The 16,427-nt window shown below is 43.7% G+C and overlaps 1 protein-coding gene across 1 annotated transcript in view; it reads right to left on the reverse strand.

The window, feature by feature from the left end:
* The window catches only part of LOC115087848 (malate synthase-like), an 87,670-nt gene that overhangs the window by 35,038 nt on the left and 36,205 nt on the right, over positions 1 to 16,427 (reverse strand). The window contains exon 9 of the mRNA XM_029595534.1: positions 8,876 to 9,074. Coding sequence (XP_029451394.1) covers positions 8,876 to 9,074 — 199 coding nt within the window. The remainder of the gene's footprint in view (positions 1 to 8,875; positions 9,075 to 16,427) is intronic.

The following is a 16,427-nucleotide window of genomic DNA, read 5'->3' on the forward strand; positions in this document are numbered from 1 at the left end:
GACCTCCACTATAAATCAGGAATGTGAAAACTGCCTTAAGAGTTTGTTTCGAGGGAGTTTTTAGTTTAGCTTTTGAAACCTTTGAAAACCTGTAACAAATTTTTAAAAACTCTGTAAAGTTCCAACCCTAACTTGTCCAGTATGGAGAAGAACTCAACAAAGGATTAAAGGGCTAATTTTGTAATTGCCTGCATAAGAAAGAAGGCAAAAATGCATCTTAAATTACAGCATTGTTCAAAGCAAGTTTATGTGTATGTGTTTGCTTTGAAAATTACCCCACCAAAACTATCCTTACACAACTACACCCACTAAAATGCCTGCAGGAATGCTTTGGGAAAATTTCTGCACACGGTTTTGAAAATACAAAAGGATGTGTGCAAGTGCAAACCCCTCCCCAGCCCTCCTCTCAGTCCAGGTGAACGTATGAGGATAACTTTCTACCTGTGCATGTAGAGCTAACGTCTATGAGTGGAAAGCACGCGCAAGCTTTAGCCTGAGTTTTCAAAGCTGACGTATGTGCATATGTTTGCTCTGAAAATTAGGGCTGACTCGTGCTCAGGGGCAGATATAAATGTGTGTGCGCGCACATTTACATGCACATGTCTGAAAATTAAAAGTGCACGCACATGTCCTGGCCTCGCCCCCAACTCCGCCCCAGAACATCTTTTTTCTGTGCATGAAAAATACGCACGTGAATTATGTACATAGTTTTACATGCACAACTCCCAGGCAATTTTTAAAAGCCCTTTTACACACATAAATCCTTTTGAAAATCAAACACAACACTCACATAGGACATACACGTGTAAGTTTACCCATATATCAGGTGGGCAATTTTATAGCAAGCATTATTCCCACTCAGGCTAACACAATTCTATCTATGGTATGAGACAACAGATAAATTCAAATTGAAATTAGATTAATATTAGTTTTGCCACAGGGACAAATACACAGGGGTCAATTTGCTTGATGCTTTTCAGCATCTGGAAAAGTTAATAGTGGAGACAAAAGGAAGAGCAACTAGCATCAAAGCAGATATTCATCAATAAAGATCTTTGTTGTAGCCTGATGAAAAGATATTCTTAGCATGCATGATGAGGATGAGGAGCCACCATAGACACTTCCTTAACAACTCTCACTCAATCCCAGATCTGCCCATAAACATCCATTCACTGAAATGCATGCAAACCTTCTATTTAACTACTTGATGCTAGAGTGCTGCCACAGACATACAGCTTCCATTACCTCATGTGGAAGCAATGTCTGACATTTTATAAACTTTGTGCTGGGAAAAACTACAAGACTTTCCTAGGACAAACACATTTATTTTCCTCTATTAGACAACACCTTAAAAATTGTAATAACCTTTCCCTATTTGTTAAAAACTAGCTAACATGTACCATGCAAAGGCTACTTTTAAAGGGCCACTGGGGATTGCAGTACTAGCCATTTAAAAAAATCCCTTTGGCTGACCTTCATGCCAATATTATCATACCCTCATGCCTCATTATCCTATACAACATTCATTTTATACCACCTCTGTTATCCTAATCTAAACCTCTATGTCCTTTTGTTCATAATTTTATGTCACCCCTTCCACACTTTGATACACTTTACTCATGCAAAGACATGCTTGTACATTTTTTCACATAATACATATTTCATCTTCACTACCACACATCCATGACACAATGGATCCCTATGATTGTCGGGATATTAATGGACATAGACAATGTTGTCATAAAAAATGCTATATCAGCAAGCATGATTCATTCACACTGGTCCTTTTAGTACTATAGTATATAGCACTACTACATCATCAGTTTTCTATCACACAAGCTAATATACACATGTATTGCTCACACCCCTCCTTCATACAACACATCAACATATAATTCACCATTTTCTACCATAAAAAATATAAACAACTCATTTTTTGTAAAAAGAACATTAAACAACAAATTTGGCTGCTTGGCTATAGGCTTTTTTGTGGAGTTATGCAACAGAGAATATATATATGTGATTTTTTAATTATCCAGTTTGTAATGTTCCATATCTTTGATGTATATTTCAGTTCATGAACTGTGAAAGGCTGAGGACATCTGTGTTGAGGCAGATAAATATCCCTTTCTCATCCCTGTATCCTACTAGTGCTGGATTGCTTTGTATAATCAGTTCTGAGCTAGCAAGGTATTATATCCTAGGAGGGCTGGAGTGGAAAATTAAAGTTTTAGCATAGTTAAAAGCAAGCATATAATTTCTGAAAGAAAGCAAGTTTGCTTACCATAAACGGTATTTCCGTAGATAGCAGAGTGAACAGGTCATGCTGATTGGGCATGATGTCCTCTGGCGACGCAGATTGGAATCTTCTCCAATTGTAGAGCTTTTGTTATGCTCATGCGTGGGAGTTCCCGTGCGCGCACTTCAGTAGTCATCAATGACTCGGGTCAGTTGGTATGCAAAGAATTGATTATGCCTTTCCAAGTTTTTCAGAATCTGCCAGGAGGTGGGTGGGTTCGCATGGCTCATTCACTCTGCTATCTACTGAAAATCCAATTATGGTAAGCAAACTTGCTTTTTTCCGTTGATAAGCGAGTGAACGAGCCATGCTGATTGGGAAGTCCCAAGCTGAGGGTTGCCACTTAGAGAAGCATGGAGACGTTCAGGCTATAATCTGCAACCCAATCACCTAGGTGGCAGGCTCTACGCATTTGGAATTCCAGCTTAGACAGCTCTCCCAACTGAAGTGTATGACTCAGAGAGTTTATCAAGACAATAGTGTGCTGTGAAGGTATGGATTGATGACCAAGTTGCAGATCTGCAGATGTCTGCAATGGGAACATCTCTCAAGTGTGTGAGCAAGGTTGCTGTGGCCCTCATTTTGGTGAGCCTTCACCTTTCCAGAAAGAGGAGTGGAAAACCTGGTGTGGCAGTAGCAGATGCAACTTGTTAACCAGTTAGCTAAGGTTCTTTTGGAAACAGCCACTCCCAGATTGCCAGGATTGTAGGAGATGAATAGTTGTTGAGATCTACTGTGAGCCTGTATTCTTGCTATGTAATAGGCCAGAGCCTGTTTACAATCTAATGTATGTAGAGTCTTTTCCCTTTGCGAAGTATAGGGTTTTGGAAAGAACGTTGGGAGGGCAATAAAGTCATTTAAATGAAAGGCTGACACTACTTTTGCCATAAATTTTGGGTGAGGCCGCAATAGCCATGGCTTGCAGTTCGCTAATTCATCAAGCAGATATAATTGCCTCTAGGAATAGTACCTTCCAAGTGAGGAAGTTCAGTTCAACTGTAGTCAAGGGTTCAAATGGACTGGCGTGAGGGCAGTTAACACTATGTTCATATCCCATGGGACTGGAGATTTCTGTATTGGTGGGCGAATGTGTAAGAGTCCTTTCATGAAACAAGATACTAATGGATGCATTATGATGGGGTTCCCATCTTCTGGATGATGGTATGCTGCAATGGAACTCAGATGGACTCTAACAGAAGAAGTCTGGAGATCTGTCTGAGACAAGTGGTATAGGTAGTTGAGTAGGAGCTTTAGGGAACAATGAAATGTGTTAAGTGATTGTTCCTGGCACCAAAGCACGTAACAGGACCATTTGAAGGAGTAATTACAATGAGTAGAGGCTGTCCAAGAAGAGAGGAAAACATCCTGAACAGCTGTTGGGAGGTCCAAGGGTTCTAAGACTTGGCACTCAATCTCCAAGCGGTGAGGTGGAGAGATCAGAGAAGGGGGTGGTCGCACTGATAGTTGCATTAAATATATGTACCATGGGTGTCTTGGCCATGCTGGGGCAATGAGAATCATGTCCGCCTTGTCATGGATACACTTCTGAACTGTGCGGATTATGAGTGGGATTGGCGGGAAAGCATAGAGAAGACCCTCGGACCACGAGAGGAGAAAAGCAACCTGGATTATCCTGTTTGAAGAGGAAAGGATAGAGCAGAAGGCTTCTACCTTTGCATTGTACTGGGTCACAAGCAGGTCTATGGAAGGTGTTCCCCACTTGCCAAAGAGACTGTCTGCCATGTTTTGGTCGAGGGACCAGTCGTGTGGATGAAACACTCTGTTGAGCTTGTCTGCATGCGTGTTTGCTACTCCTGGGAGATACATTGACTGAAGGTATATGGCCCTCTTGGTCACCCATTTCCAAGTTACAGTCACTTCCTTGCACAATATCAGCGAACCTCATCTGCCTTGCTTGTTTATGTAAAACATCATGACTTGGTTAGCCATATGGATCATTGGTTTTCCCATTAGGAAATCTTCAAACACCACTAACGCTTTGCGAATAGCTTTTAGCTCTTGAAGGTTGATCTAATAGGAGGACTCTTTGGGGGACCACAGTCCATGGGTTTGATAGTGAAGAAAATGTGCGTCCCAACTGGTGGTGGAAGCGTCTGTAGTAAGAATTAATTGATAGGTCAGAAGTCAAAGAGGAGCTCCCTGTGTTAGAGATTTGGGACGTAGCCACCAGTGTATGGCCTTCTTCACTGAAGCTGTGATCATTATTTTGGCGGACAAGGGTTGAGATCCTTGAGTCCATTGACATTTTAGTCCTCACTGCAACCATCTGATATGCAGTTGGGTGAGAAAGACTACATGAATTGCGGCTGCCATATGGCCTAGAAGCTTCAGAATTAAAGAAACAGTGGCTCTGGACTTGAACTGTAATGCCAGGAGTTAGAGGTGTTTTATTCTGTCCTTGGGCAGGAAGGCCTTCTCTTGGATGGAATCTATCTTTGCTCCTATAAACTGAAGTATCTGGGCTGGTTGAAGAATGGATTTCTTGTAGTTCACTAGGAAACCCAGGCCTTCGAGACAGTGAATGGTGATTTGGAGATCCCTTTGAAGATCCTGAGGATCGGGAGACACTATTAGCCAATCATCCATAGAAACTTAGAAACATAGAAATGATGGCAGAAGAAGACTAAAGGGCCCATCCAGTCTGCCCAGCAAGTTTCACACTTTTTTTTTCTCATACTTATCTGTTACTCTTGGCTCTTAGTAACCTTTTGGTTCTATTTCTCTTCCACCCCCACCATTAATATAGAGAGCAGTGTTGGAACTGCATCTAAATGAAATATCTAGCTTAATTAGTTAGGGGTAGTAACCGCCGCAATAAGCAAGTTACACCCATGCTTATTTGTTTACCCAGACTATGTAATTCAGTCCTTGTTGGTTGTTGTCTGTATATAGATCCACTTTTCTTCATTCTCTCCTGCCGTTGAAGCAGAGAGCTATGCTGGATATGCGTGAAGTATCAGACTTTCTACCCTGCCGTTGAATCCAGGTATGGGAAGATTCGTAAGCCCTTTCTGTGAAGGTGCACTATAGCCACTGCTAAACACTTTGTGGAAACTCATGGGGCAGATGAGAGACCAAATGCAAGATCTTTGTATTGGTAATGGGATTTGTTTATTTGGAAGCACAGGTAATGCCAGAAGGAATGGTGAATCAGAATATGCGCATAGGGATCCTTGAGATCTAGGGAGCACATTCAGTCTCCCTGTTGAATGAAGGGGAGGATAGTCTTTAAAGTTGTCATTTTGAATCTCTTCCTCTTGAGTGTCTTGTTAAATGAGCAAAGTCTAGTATGGGACGCAAATCTCCCATGTGTTTGGGGATGAGGAAGTATTGGGAATAAACTCCCATATTGTGGCAAGATGGTGGAATGCTCTGAATTGCCTTCTGTGTTAACAATTTGTTTGCTTCCTGCTATAAGAGAGGAATCTGGTCGAGATGCTTGATCGGCAGGAGTAAATGGGGTAAGCGAGGGGGGCTTGAATTGCAAGTGATACCCTTGCCAGATTATATTCAAAACCCATCTTGGAAGTAATTTTGGACCATGCTTCCTATTGATCGGAGAGTCTTCCCCTACTGGGGTGACCATAGTTGTGTTGGTCTTCAGTAGCTGCGGCATGGTCTTCCTCAAAAACCTTGCTGACCCTTGAGTGTTGTTTGATAAGGGGGCTTTTGATGCCTACGATCTCGTGGGCATGCTGTTTGCGCAGTTTCTGGTATTTGTGCACAAGGTTGCTGATAGGGCTTTTGATAAGTGCTGGGTCTGTACTGTGAGTACTGCCTATAGGATTTCTGTGAATAGTATGGTTTTTGTACTGCGAGAATAGACGCTTGGCAGTCTTGGTTGCTTGTTAAAGTGAGGGATTGCACTGCTATGTTTTGTTCCTTAATTTGCGTCACTGTTTCACTGAGCTTATCTCCAAATAGGATGTCACCCAGACAAGGGAGATCTGCCAGTTTGTCATGGACATCTTCCCTAATTGACCTCGCTCGTAGCCAAGATGTTCTACGAGCTGCTCTCGCAGATGCCGAGGCTCTGGAGGTAGTCTCAAATGCTTCACACACCGAGTGGAGGAGACGGTTAATTAAAGGTTGAGGAGTGGATGCAGACCACTCCTCAAGGTTAATTAAAGGTTGAGGAGTGGTCTGCTCCCCTGTGTCAGAGCACACAAAAGGCTTCAGGAGTTGTAAGCATTCATATATTTATTGGACCATATAGAACTGGTGTTGCTGGATATGAGAGGCAAGCATCGAGTTTTGAAATACCTCTTCCGCAAAATAATCTAGTATTTTGTTATTCTTCCCTGGGGGGGAGGGGGGAGATGGCATGGAGTTTCGACTTTCTTGCTTTCCTCATAGCTGATTCAACCACTGTTGACATGTATGGGAGGTGAACCGGCCCATCCAGCTTCATGGCTACTGGTAAGTTGGAGTGAGGAGATTCCCAGGATTTAAGGAGGATTGATTCCAGCACTGAATGAGAAAGTAAAGCTGCTGGCTCCGAAAGAACATCTAGTATCTTTAAGAACCCAAAGACTTCTTTACAGGGGGCTAGGATCTTTTGAATTTCTACATTAAGCAAGGTTCCCATTTTTTCCACAAATTTTGGATATGTGAGATCCTCAGGTAGGAAGGTATGCTCTGAAGGGTCCTCTGTTTGGTCCGAAGGGAGGCCAGTAGAAGAAATGGGAGTCAAAGAAGATGATTGATCTGGAGGAGGGGAATCTGGCCTCTCCATCTTCTTCTCCTGATCAGGGGATGCCTTGTGTGACTCCAGACTTCTTGGACTTTGTCTTGGAGAATGTTGACTGATTAGTGGAGAGGCTGATTCATGGTAAGACTTGCGACATTCTGAGCTTGGGATGCAAAACCTTGGAGGACTGACCTCCGGATGGTGAGAGGCAAAAAACCCAGACAGAATGGCTATTTGTTGCATGACCTCTGTGGAGCTACATCCTGGAGACCTTGAGAGCGAATGATGTGCGACGGCAGATGGAGACAACAAACGGTGGCTCATGCATGGCTGCACAGCTGCTTTGTAAATATCTGAGACTGGAGAGTGAAGGGGTCTAAAAGCTAGTGGCTCCTTCACCATCTTCTTAGGTTTGGGATATAATGGTTCCTGAAGTTGAGATACTTCATGTCTTCTTCTAGATTCTCGTGATAAGCCTGAATATACTTGTTGACTGTGATGAGAACATCCCGAGGAGATAATGGAGGGGGATCAGACCCGTCGGGACTAAGACCTGGGTTGAAAGGTCTCTAGAATGGGTTCTATGTCCACTACTACTTCCAGGTCCCGGGACATCTGATCTCTAGAGGAGCTATGCAGATCTCTAGCCATTGGCCTCGGGGATGGACCCGATGATAGGTCATGATGGTCAAGATCCTCCCGTGGGGATTTCTATAATCTTGACTGTGTCATTGGAAGCAATTTTGCGTCATACGGAATGAGTTCACGTGGCGCCGTTGGCTGTTTTATGTGTTTGTGTTTCGTCTGATGCTTTCTAGTCCAATGCTTTCTAGTGAATTGCTCTTGTTTAAGTTATACCCTTTGTTACATGTAAACCGATCTGATATGTAAGTTCTTTTCATGAAGGTCGGTATAGAAAAGTGTTAAATGAATGAATAAATAAATAAATAAATAAATAAATAAATAAATAAATAAATGTTTGTTTCTTTTACGGCTCGAATATGGGTGAATCGAGCCTTTATTGCCTGACCCCGCATGAAACATTAGACCACTCATGAGCTCTGTATCACAAAATCCAAACTGCTGTTTCAAGGCTTACACATACAGAAGACCTTCATATATGACCGGAGACATCTTCCCGTGTTCCTACTGAACTACAAGACAAAGCTGAAATCTCACATGGCATCTATAACAAGAGACCACAATATAGGCCATACTAAAACTATGTATATTTGAACTTGAAACACTGCTACCATTATGTGAGCAGAATATTTGACCATTGACCAAGAAAAGGTCTGTAAACAAATAAATGCGATACACAAAGGACCAGATGCATTAAGCTATTTTCCCATAGACACAAAATGAGAAAATAATTATAGCATATGGACCCCAAAGAATTTTATTTATACTTGGTATTTCAATTAGTGTTCTTAATGGTTATGTCTTTCCCGCACTCTTCCCACCTGGCATCTCTGTTGGTATCAGGGAACTTCGCTGGCTGTGAGGGCTGGAGGGAGGTATCCTGCTCCTTATGGCTCAGCAGGGGCCACTATAGTAAGCGACGGTTTCCCTCCGTTCCTCCCCAGGATTGAGAGCGTCACCTCCGCTGCATGCCTGACTCTAGTCAGCTCCACTGCAAAGTTGCGCCTCAGCACTGGCGTTAAAGCTGGAGCTACAGGGCCAGCCCCCATACTAATCTTTCATTTTTTTTAGAGAGCGTACTCTCCTCTGATGGGATGTCCCTCCCCCACCTCCCCCCCCCCCCCCTCACCACCACCACCAGTGGTGCTGCTGTTCTGCTCGGTACACCTCCATTTTACATTCTCTCTGCTGATATTCCTGCGGCAAGCTCAGGGCCTTCCTACCGTGTGACAGTGGCCAGGACCCTTTGGTACTCGTCACTCTCCTGGTCCCTCGGCAACAAAAGTGCGGCCATCCCACCTGTGGCTAGCGCACCTCTACGGTGGCAGGTCTGCACCAACAGATCCATGTAGCTCTTCAGGAAGAGCTTTTCCATGTTCACATACTTGCTGCGATCTGGCAATAGGAATTCAGGTCGATGACCTAGAGACAGCAAAACAGGACAAGGAACTCAGGAGAGGCCTTTCTGCCTTCGTCCCTTAAAACTCAAAAAGCATACAGGTTAATTTGTTCAACGCTTCCTAACTTTTCCAATAAAATGAAAAAAATTACATTTCAGAATAATTTGATTATTGCGCTACAGTACTGTCAGAAGAGCTTTCTGTTCATTTGCATATTAACATGACTTACCGGTACATGTAACCCAAAGCATTATGGGGGTGTTGAACAGAACCAAAGGTCCAGCTTAGCTCTGACAGTATTATCCTTCGGACCTAGCAATACAATGCTGTGCTGAGGGTTAACTCAGAAACAGGTTGCAATAAAAATATTTCACAAATGAGCCTTATGATGCTCAGTGTGTCTTAGGCAGAGCCACAGTTACTGACACAGATGTGATACAGATAAGATTTTTCCAGGCCAGTGTCACACTGTAAAATTCCTGGCTTTTCTAGGAACACCAAAATGGTCAGAACTGTGAAAAGAGAGCTGTGAAGACACTTTTGCAATCATGGGCAAGGGATGCAAAATATTTCCCCAGAAGTACTCCTGTCTCTGGTTATGAGACCTTCCACTTCTCGCCTATGACCAAACTTTTCGGCTGATACGGGCTAGAAGTTAGTCCTGCACCTGCCCAGCAGGGGAAATTCCAGGTGTGTCTCATCCTGATGGATCAATTCTGGGATAAGATTCTCTGTCCTCATCTACAAAATTTTGGCAAAGCCTTTATATCAGTGTTGATTCAGTGATATAGGGCGATATGAATTGACATCAATCTCTTCTTTGCCCTTTTTATAAATAAGAACAATAGTAGCATCTGTCAATTTTCCAGTAGATGATGGAGACACTCGGAAATGGTTAAAAACTTCCTGTAAAATTAGGGAGAATTTTAACATATTTCTTTATTTATGAACATTTGCTATTCCGCCTTTACCCAAAGCTAGTCTCAAGGTGGATTATAATAAATTCCAACAAAGAGAAGCATGAGAACAGTTCACAGTCTAATCTGAATCTACAATTAACTCAGCATTGGGATCCAGCAGAGGTAATCTCATTTGTGAATAGTTTCAGGACCCTGATGTGTATAACACAATCCTTCACAGAGGGGTCAGGAAGCTGGGTAGAAGATATGAGTGTTAGGGGAAGTCCTGGCTGAAAAGCCATGCCTTAGGTTATTTCCTAAACTTAAGGTAACACGGCTCCAGGCGCAGGGTCAGTGCTATTTTGTTCCACATTTTTGGTGTTTAAGAGCTGGAAGCATGAAGTCTCTTGCAGGACAATTTGGCAATGGTCAGGGGAGGAGGAAAGAAGAGCCATTTCAGAGGACCAGCTTTCCCTTGAGGGCATGTAAGGGGAGAGAAGTTGAGAGAGGTATTCAGGGACCTATTTATTCAAGAATTTGTAGACAGAGCAGAGTGTTTTAAATCTTATCCTGCTTTCTACTGAAAGTCAGTGAACATAAGAACATAAGAAATTGCCATGCTGGGTCAGACCAAGGGCCCATCAAACCCAGCATCCTGTTTCCAACAGAAGTCAAACCAGGCCACAAGAACCTGGCAAGTACCCAAACACCAAGAAGATCCCATGCTACTGATGCAATTAATAGCAGTGGCTATTCCCTAAGTAAACTTGATTAATAGCAGTTAATGGACTTCTCCTCCAAGAACTTATCCAAACCTTTTTTGAACCCAGCTACACTAAGGGGTAAATTTTCAGAGGGTTATGCGCGTAACCCCCGAAAACCTACCCCAAACCCCCCTGCGTGCGCCGAGCCTATCTTGCATAGGCTTCCGGCGAGTGCAAAGCCCCGAGACGCGCATAAGTCCCGATGCTTTCCTGGGGGGGCGTGTCGGGATCCGCGTGTCATCGGGGGGGGGGGTGTCGGGGGGTGTGACGCGGCCGGCGCGTCATCTGGGGCGGGGCCGCGGGCATGGTTTCGGCCCGGGGGCGTGGCCGTGGCCTCCGGACCAGCCCCCAGAATGGAACATGGCGCGTGGCAGCCGGCCTGGCACACGCAAAGTTATAACTTTTGCGACAGAGGTGGGGGGGTTAGGTAGGGGAAGGGAGGGGAAGGTGGGGGGAGGCAGAAGGAAAGTTCCCTCTGAGGCCACTCCGATTTTGGAGCGGCCTTGGAGGGAACGGAGGGAGGCTGCGCGGCTCGGCACGTGCAAGCTGCCAATTTTGGGCAGTCTTGCGTGCGCCGACCCCGGATTTTAATGGATACGTGCGGCTACGCGCGTATCTATTGAAATTCCGTGTACTCTTGTTCACACCTGGTGCACGAACAAAAGTAGGCATGTGTGCAGATTTATAAAATCTGCCCCTGTCTGCACGAACCACATCCTCTGGCAACAAATTCCAGAGCTTAATCGTGCATTGAGTGAAAAAGAATTTTCTCCGATTAGTCTTAAATGTGCTACTTGTGGCTCATTGGGTGATCAAGATGGCTGCTGCACTGTGAATACGCAGGCATCTCGGCTCTTTGGAAATCTCTGATATTGCCTCTCTAACTTTTCTTGAAAATTTACTATTAAGTTTATACAATGCCTCATACAAGGAGAAAGGCTAAGATTAGAGAAAATCTTACTTCATCTCCGAATACTGCCGCTAGACAAACAAGAATCGAGGAAGCCTTTGGAAGAACTCTGCACCAGATACTGGAAGGAGGAACCGCAGGCGAGCCCAGCGGAAAGCAACCGTTGGACGCCATGGTTGAGGAAACATCCCTCAGTCCCAGAGCGCCAACAACTCCTACCCCGCCATTCGGACCCCCCGGAGCTGGGTGGGGGGGGGGGACAACAATTGAAACTGCCGAAGGAACAAACTTCCCCAAGGACCTCAATCACCTGAAAAGTGAGGATGGTTCGTCATTCACTTCGGAGAGCCCAATATACTGCTGGGCTCCGAGGGATTGAGAGAGGAGGAACGGCATGTAGAAGGCAGGGTAAAACACACCCTGGTGGTAGGAGGAAAAGACTCTGAAATAAACGTAGTTGTTAATACCGTTTTGGAAATGCCTGCAAAAATTACTTTGAAGAATATTTGGAAGATATTAACCTCAATGAATAAGGCTATAAATGATTTAACTTTGATGATGAAGGAAAATATAAGTAATGTCCAGATTGTTGAAAATAAAATGCTACTGGTGGAAACTACAGTAAAAGAAATGGATACAGAGATTTAAAAAGTTAAAGAAGTGCAATGTAACTTGATAAAATCTGAAAATTTAACCTTAAAAAGAATGGAGTACCTTGAAAATGAATTAAGAAGATCAAATTTAAGGTTTTTGAACTTCCCTCAGACTAGATGGATGTCCTCTAAAGACCTTTTCAAAAGTTATTTGGTTAATATTTTAGGATACTCAGAAACGACAACTCCTGCAATTTCTAAAATTTTTTATTTACTTCAAAAGAGAAAGAAAAAGAAAATTTGGATCAAGAAAAATTGGATCAGGTTTTGACATCTCCTGATAACTTGACTGATATCCTGGAAAAATCATTTGAGACGAGAATAGAGGCAAGGGCAACCTTGTTAGTGTCTTTCACATTAGTTTCAGATAGGGACACTATATTTAGTCTATCTTTCTGTAACTAGAAACAACAATTTTATGGACAACAAATTAGAGTATTCCCTGATATTACAAACTTGATGCAAGAAAAGAGAAATTTTTTTCTGACAAGGAAGAGAGAAGTAATTGCAAGAGGAGCAAAGTTCTATTTAAGATTTCCTTGCAGATGTATCCTAGTTTTTCAAAATGCTAGATATATTTTTGTTGAACCCGAGCAACTACGGGTGTATTTAGATTCACACTCCTAAAAATAACTCTGAGTGTTGGTTGGCAATTAAAGTGAAGGTGTATGTTCACAGTGCAGTATAAAACAATGATAATGGTTTTCTTTGAAACTGCTTTATTTATTCTTGATCTCCCATTTTCTTATAATAATCGGATGATTAGTTAATTTCCTATGTGATGTATAATTAGAATATTTGCCTTTCTGTATTTTCAGAAAACATTGTTTCAATGTTATCTTGTTAAAAGATTAATAAAAATTATTTTTTTTTAAAGTGCTACTTGCTAACTTCATAGAGTGCCCCCCTAGTCCTTCTATTATCCAAAAGTGTAAATAACCGATTCACTTCTACTCGTTCAAGACCTCTCATGATCTTAAAGACCTCTATCATATCCCCACTCAGCCATCTCTTCTCCAAGTTGAACAGCCCTAAACTCTTCAGCCTTTCCTCATAGGTGAGCTGTTCCTTCCCCTTTATCATTTTGGTCGCCCTTCTCTGTACCTTCTCCATCGCAACTATATCTTTTTTGAGATGTGGAGACCAGAATTGTGCACAGTATTCAAGATGCAGTCTCACCATGGAGTGATATAGAGGCATTATGACATTTTCCGTTTTATTAACCATTCCCTTCCGAATAATTCTTAACATTCTGTTTGCTTTTTTGATTGCTGCAGCACACTGAGCCGACGATTTCAAAGTATTATCCACTATGATGCCTAGATCTTTCTCCTGGGTGGTAGCTCCTAATATGAAACCTAACATCGAGTAAGCACAGCAAGGTCTATTTTTCCCTATATGCAAACCTTGCCCTTGTCCATATTAAATTTCATCTGCCATTTGGATGCCCAATCTTCCAGTCTCGCAAGGTCCTCCTGTAATGTATCACAATCTGCTTGTGATTTAACATCAGCAAATTTGATAACCTCACTTGTCATATTCCTTTACAGATCATTTATAAATATACTGAAAAGCACCGGTCCAAGTACAGATCCCTGAGGCACTCCACTGTTTACCCTTTTCCACTGAGAAAATTGACCATTTAATCTTACTCTCTGTTTCCTGTCTTTTAACCAGTTTGTAATCCATGAAAGGACATCGCCTCCTATTCCATGACTTTTTAGTTTTCTTAGAAGCCTCTCATGAGGGACTTTGTCAAATGCCTTCTGAAAATCCAAATGCACTACAACTACCGGTTCACCTTTATCCACATATTTATAAACCCCTTCAAAAAAGTGAAGCAGATGTATTAGGCAACACTTCCCTTGGGTAAATCCATGTTGACTGTGTTCCATTAAACCATGTCTTTCTATATGCTCTATGATTTTGATCTTTAGAATACTTTCCACTATTTTTCCCGGCCACCCTCCAGTCTTCAGGTACAATGGATGAATTTAATAATAGGTTACAAATTTTAACTAATAGATCAGAAATTTCATTTTTTAGTTCCTTCAGTACCCTAGGATGAATACCATCCGGTCCAGGTGATTTGCTACTCTTCAGTTTGTCAATCTGGCATACTACATCTTCCAGCTTCACAGTGATTTGGTTCAGTTCGTCTGACTCATCACCCTTGAAAACCATCTCAGGAACTGGTATCTCCCCAACATCCTCATTAGTAAACACGGAAGCAAAGAATTCATTTAGTCTTTCTGCAATGGCCTTATCTTCCCTAAGAGCCCCTTTATCCCCTCAGTCATTTAACAGTCCAACAGACTCCCTCACAGGTTTCTTGCTTCGGATATATTTTAAAAAGTTTTTATTATGAGTTTTTGCCTTATGGCCAACTTAATTTCAAATTCTCTCGTCACCTGTCTTATCAATGTTTTACACTATTGCTTCCGTCGGTCTTCGACGGCTTCGCCCCACCTACCTCTCTCTATTTTCGGCTCCTCCCGCTCACCTTGGATTGATGGCCACCGCGGCGTCCCCGGAGCGGCTTTGGTGCTGTCTCCCACCATTCTCCTTCAAGGTACCTCTAGGGCGCATGCGGGCACACTGCCCTCATCTTTAACTCTACGTTGGCGCAAACCTCAGTGGCGTCCCCCTGTTCTGACGTCACGACATCTGGGTATATCTGCCTATAGTATTTGCTAGCTCATTGAGTTAGCAAATGGATTCTTACGGATGGGATTCGCTCTCTGTTCCTAAGCTACTCTGCCACTCCAGCGCTATCTGGAACTCTTACTTCCCTTTGGGGTCTCTAATGGGGTATCCACTCCTTGGGGGCCTCTTTGCTTCTTTCAGGTTCTATCAGGAAACTAGTAATAGCTCCTCGAGGGCCCATGTTCCCTGTGTCACTGCCTGCAACCTCTACCCTTCTACTTGGAAGAACTAACTTACAGTTACCATCAGTGAGAACCATCTCTTTCCACAGTACTGCTTCACTGGAACCAGGTACTCGCTCCTCGAGGGCCTGCTCTCTGCTTGTTATTGTTTGTAAGGATTTTGGGTGGACCCCTGGACTCTGTGGCAGATGACCTCGCCCACGGGGGAAGGTCCGTGAGGGGCCACAGGTCAGGCTCAGCTTAGGACACACACACAGTTTAGATCTTTTATTAGACAGTGATGGTGAGCCACCAGAGGTGGCGGTAGTGAACTGGAATATAGCCCGGCTGGGCTTGTAGTGCCTCAGGCTCTGGAACAGTGATCCCACAATGACTGTGCTGTAGTAGAGAGAAACTGATATCGTGAGTAGCAGCAGTGAATGCAGAGTTCAGGATTAGAACCTCGTTGGTAATGTACTCACGCAGCGGTCTCTCAGTATGGAGCACAGGAGCTGAAGTAAAGGCAGGTCCTCGAGGAGCGAGTACCTGGTTCCAGGGAACAGCTCTGAGAGAGATAGATGGTAACTCACAGATGGTATAGGCAGCAGTGACTTCCAGGCAGAAGTGAAGTCCAGGTAGCGAGTCCAGGAACATGGGCCCTCGAGGCACGAGTACCGGTTCCAGACAGTGACCTGAAAGAGAAAAGAGAGAGAGGCCCCTAGGAACAGGTACCCCAATAGAGTAGTCCAAGTGGAGGCAGAGTAGCTAGGTTCGGAGAGCGAATCCCATCCGAAGGAGTTCCAACCTTGCTAACTCGTAAGCTAGCAATCGCGTAAGCTATTTGTATCCTAGATGCATGATGTCATCACAGGGGGACGCCCCTGAGGTTCGCGCCACTGAACTTGAAGCAGGGCCGCACGGCGCGCACCCCCAGGCAGCCGAACAGCATGGCGGGAGGCAGCACCCAAGCCGGTCAGGGGACGCCGGAGAGGATGGCAGGAAGACGCCGCAGCAGCCAAACGTCCTTCAACTACTGGAGGAGTCGCCAAAGAGGTAAGGAGGGCGGAGTAGAGACATCGGGCAGCGACAGTCGCAACAGTGTGCTCTGCCTCCTGGTGGCAGGCACTCTCTGGGTCCGACCAGAGGGCCGTACCAATCCTGCACCAGCCCAAGGGTCTACCTCCAGCACCACACAAATCATATTAAAGAGATAAAAAGTTACTATCCAGATATTAAAAGCTCAATACAGGAACTCTTCAAATGTGTTTTCACATACAGATGA

This window comes from Rhinatrema bivittatum, chromosome 1 (genome assembly GCF_901001135.1).
Source record: "Rhinatrema bivittatum chromosome 1, aRhiBiv1.1, whole genome shotgun sequence".
Classification (NCBI taxonomy): domain Eukaryota; kingdom Metazoa; phylum Chordata; class Amphibia; order Gymnophiona; family Rhinatrematidae; genus Rhinatrema; species Rhinatrema bivittatum.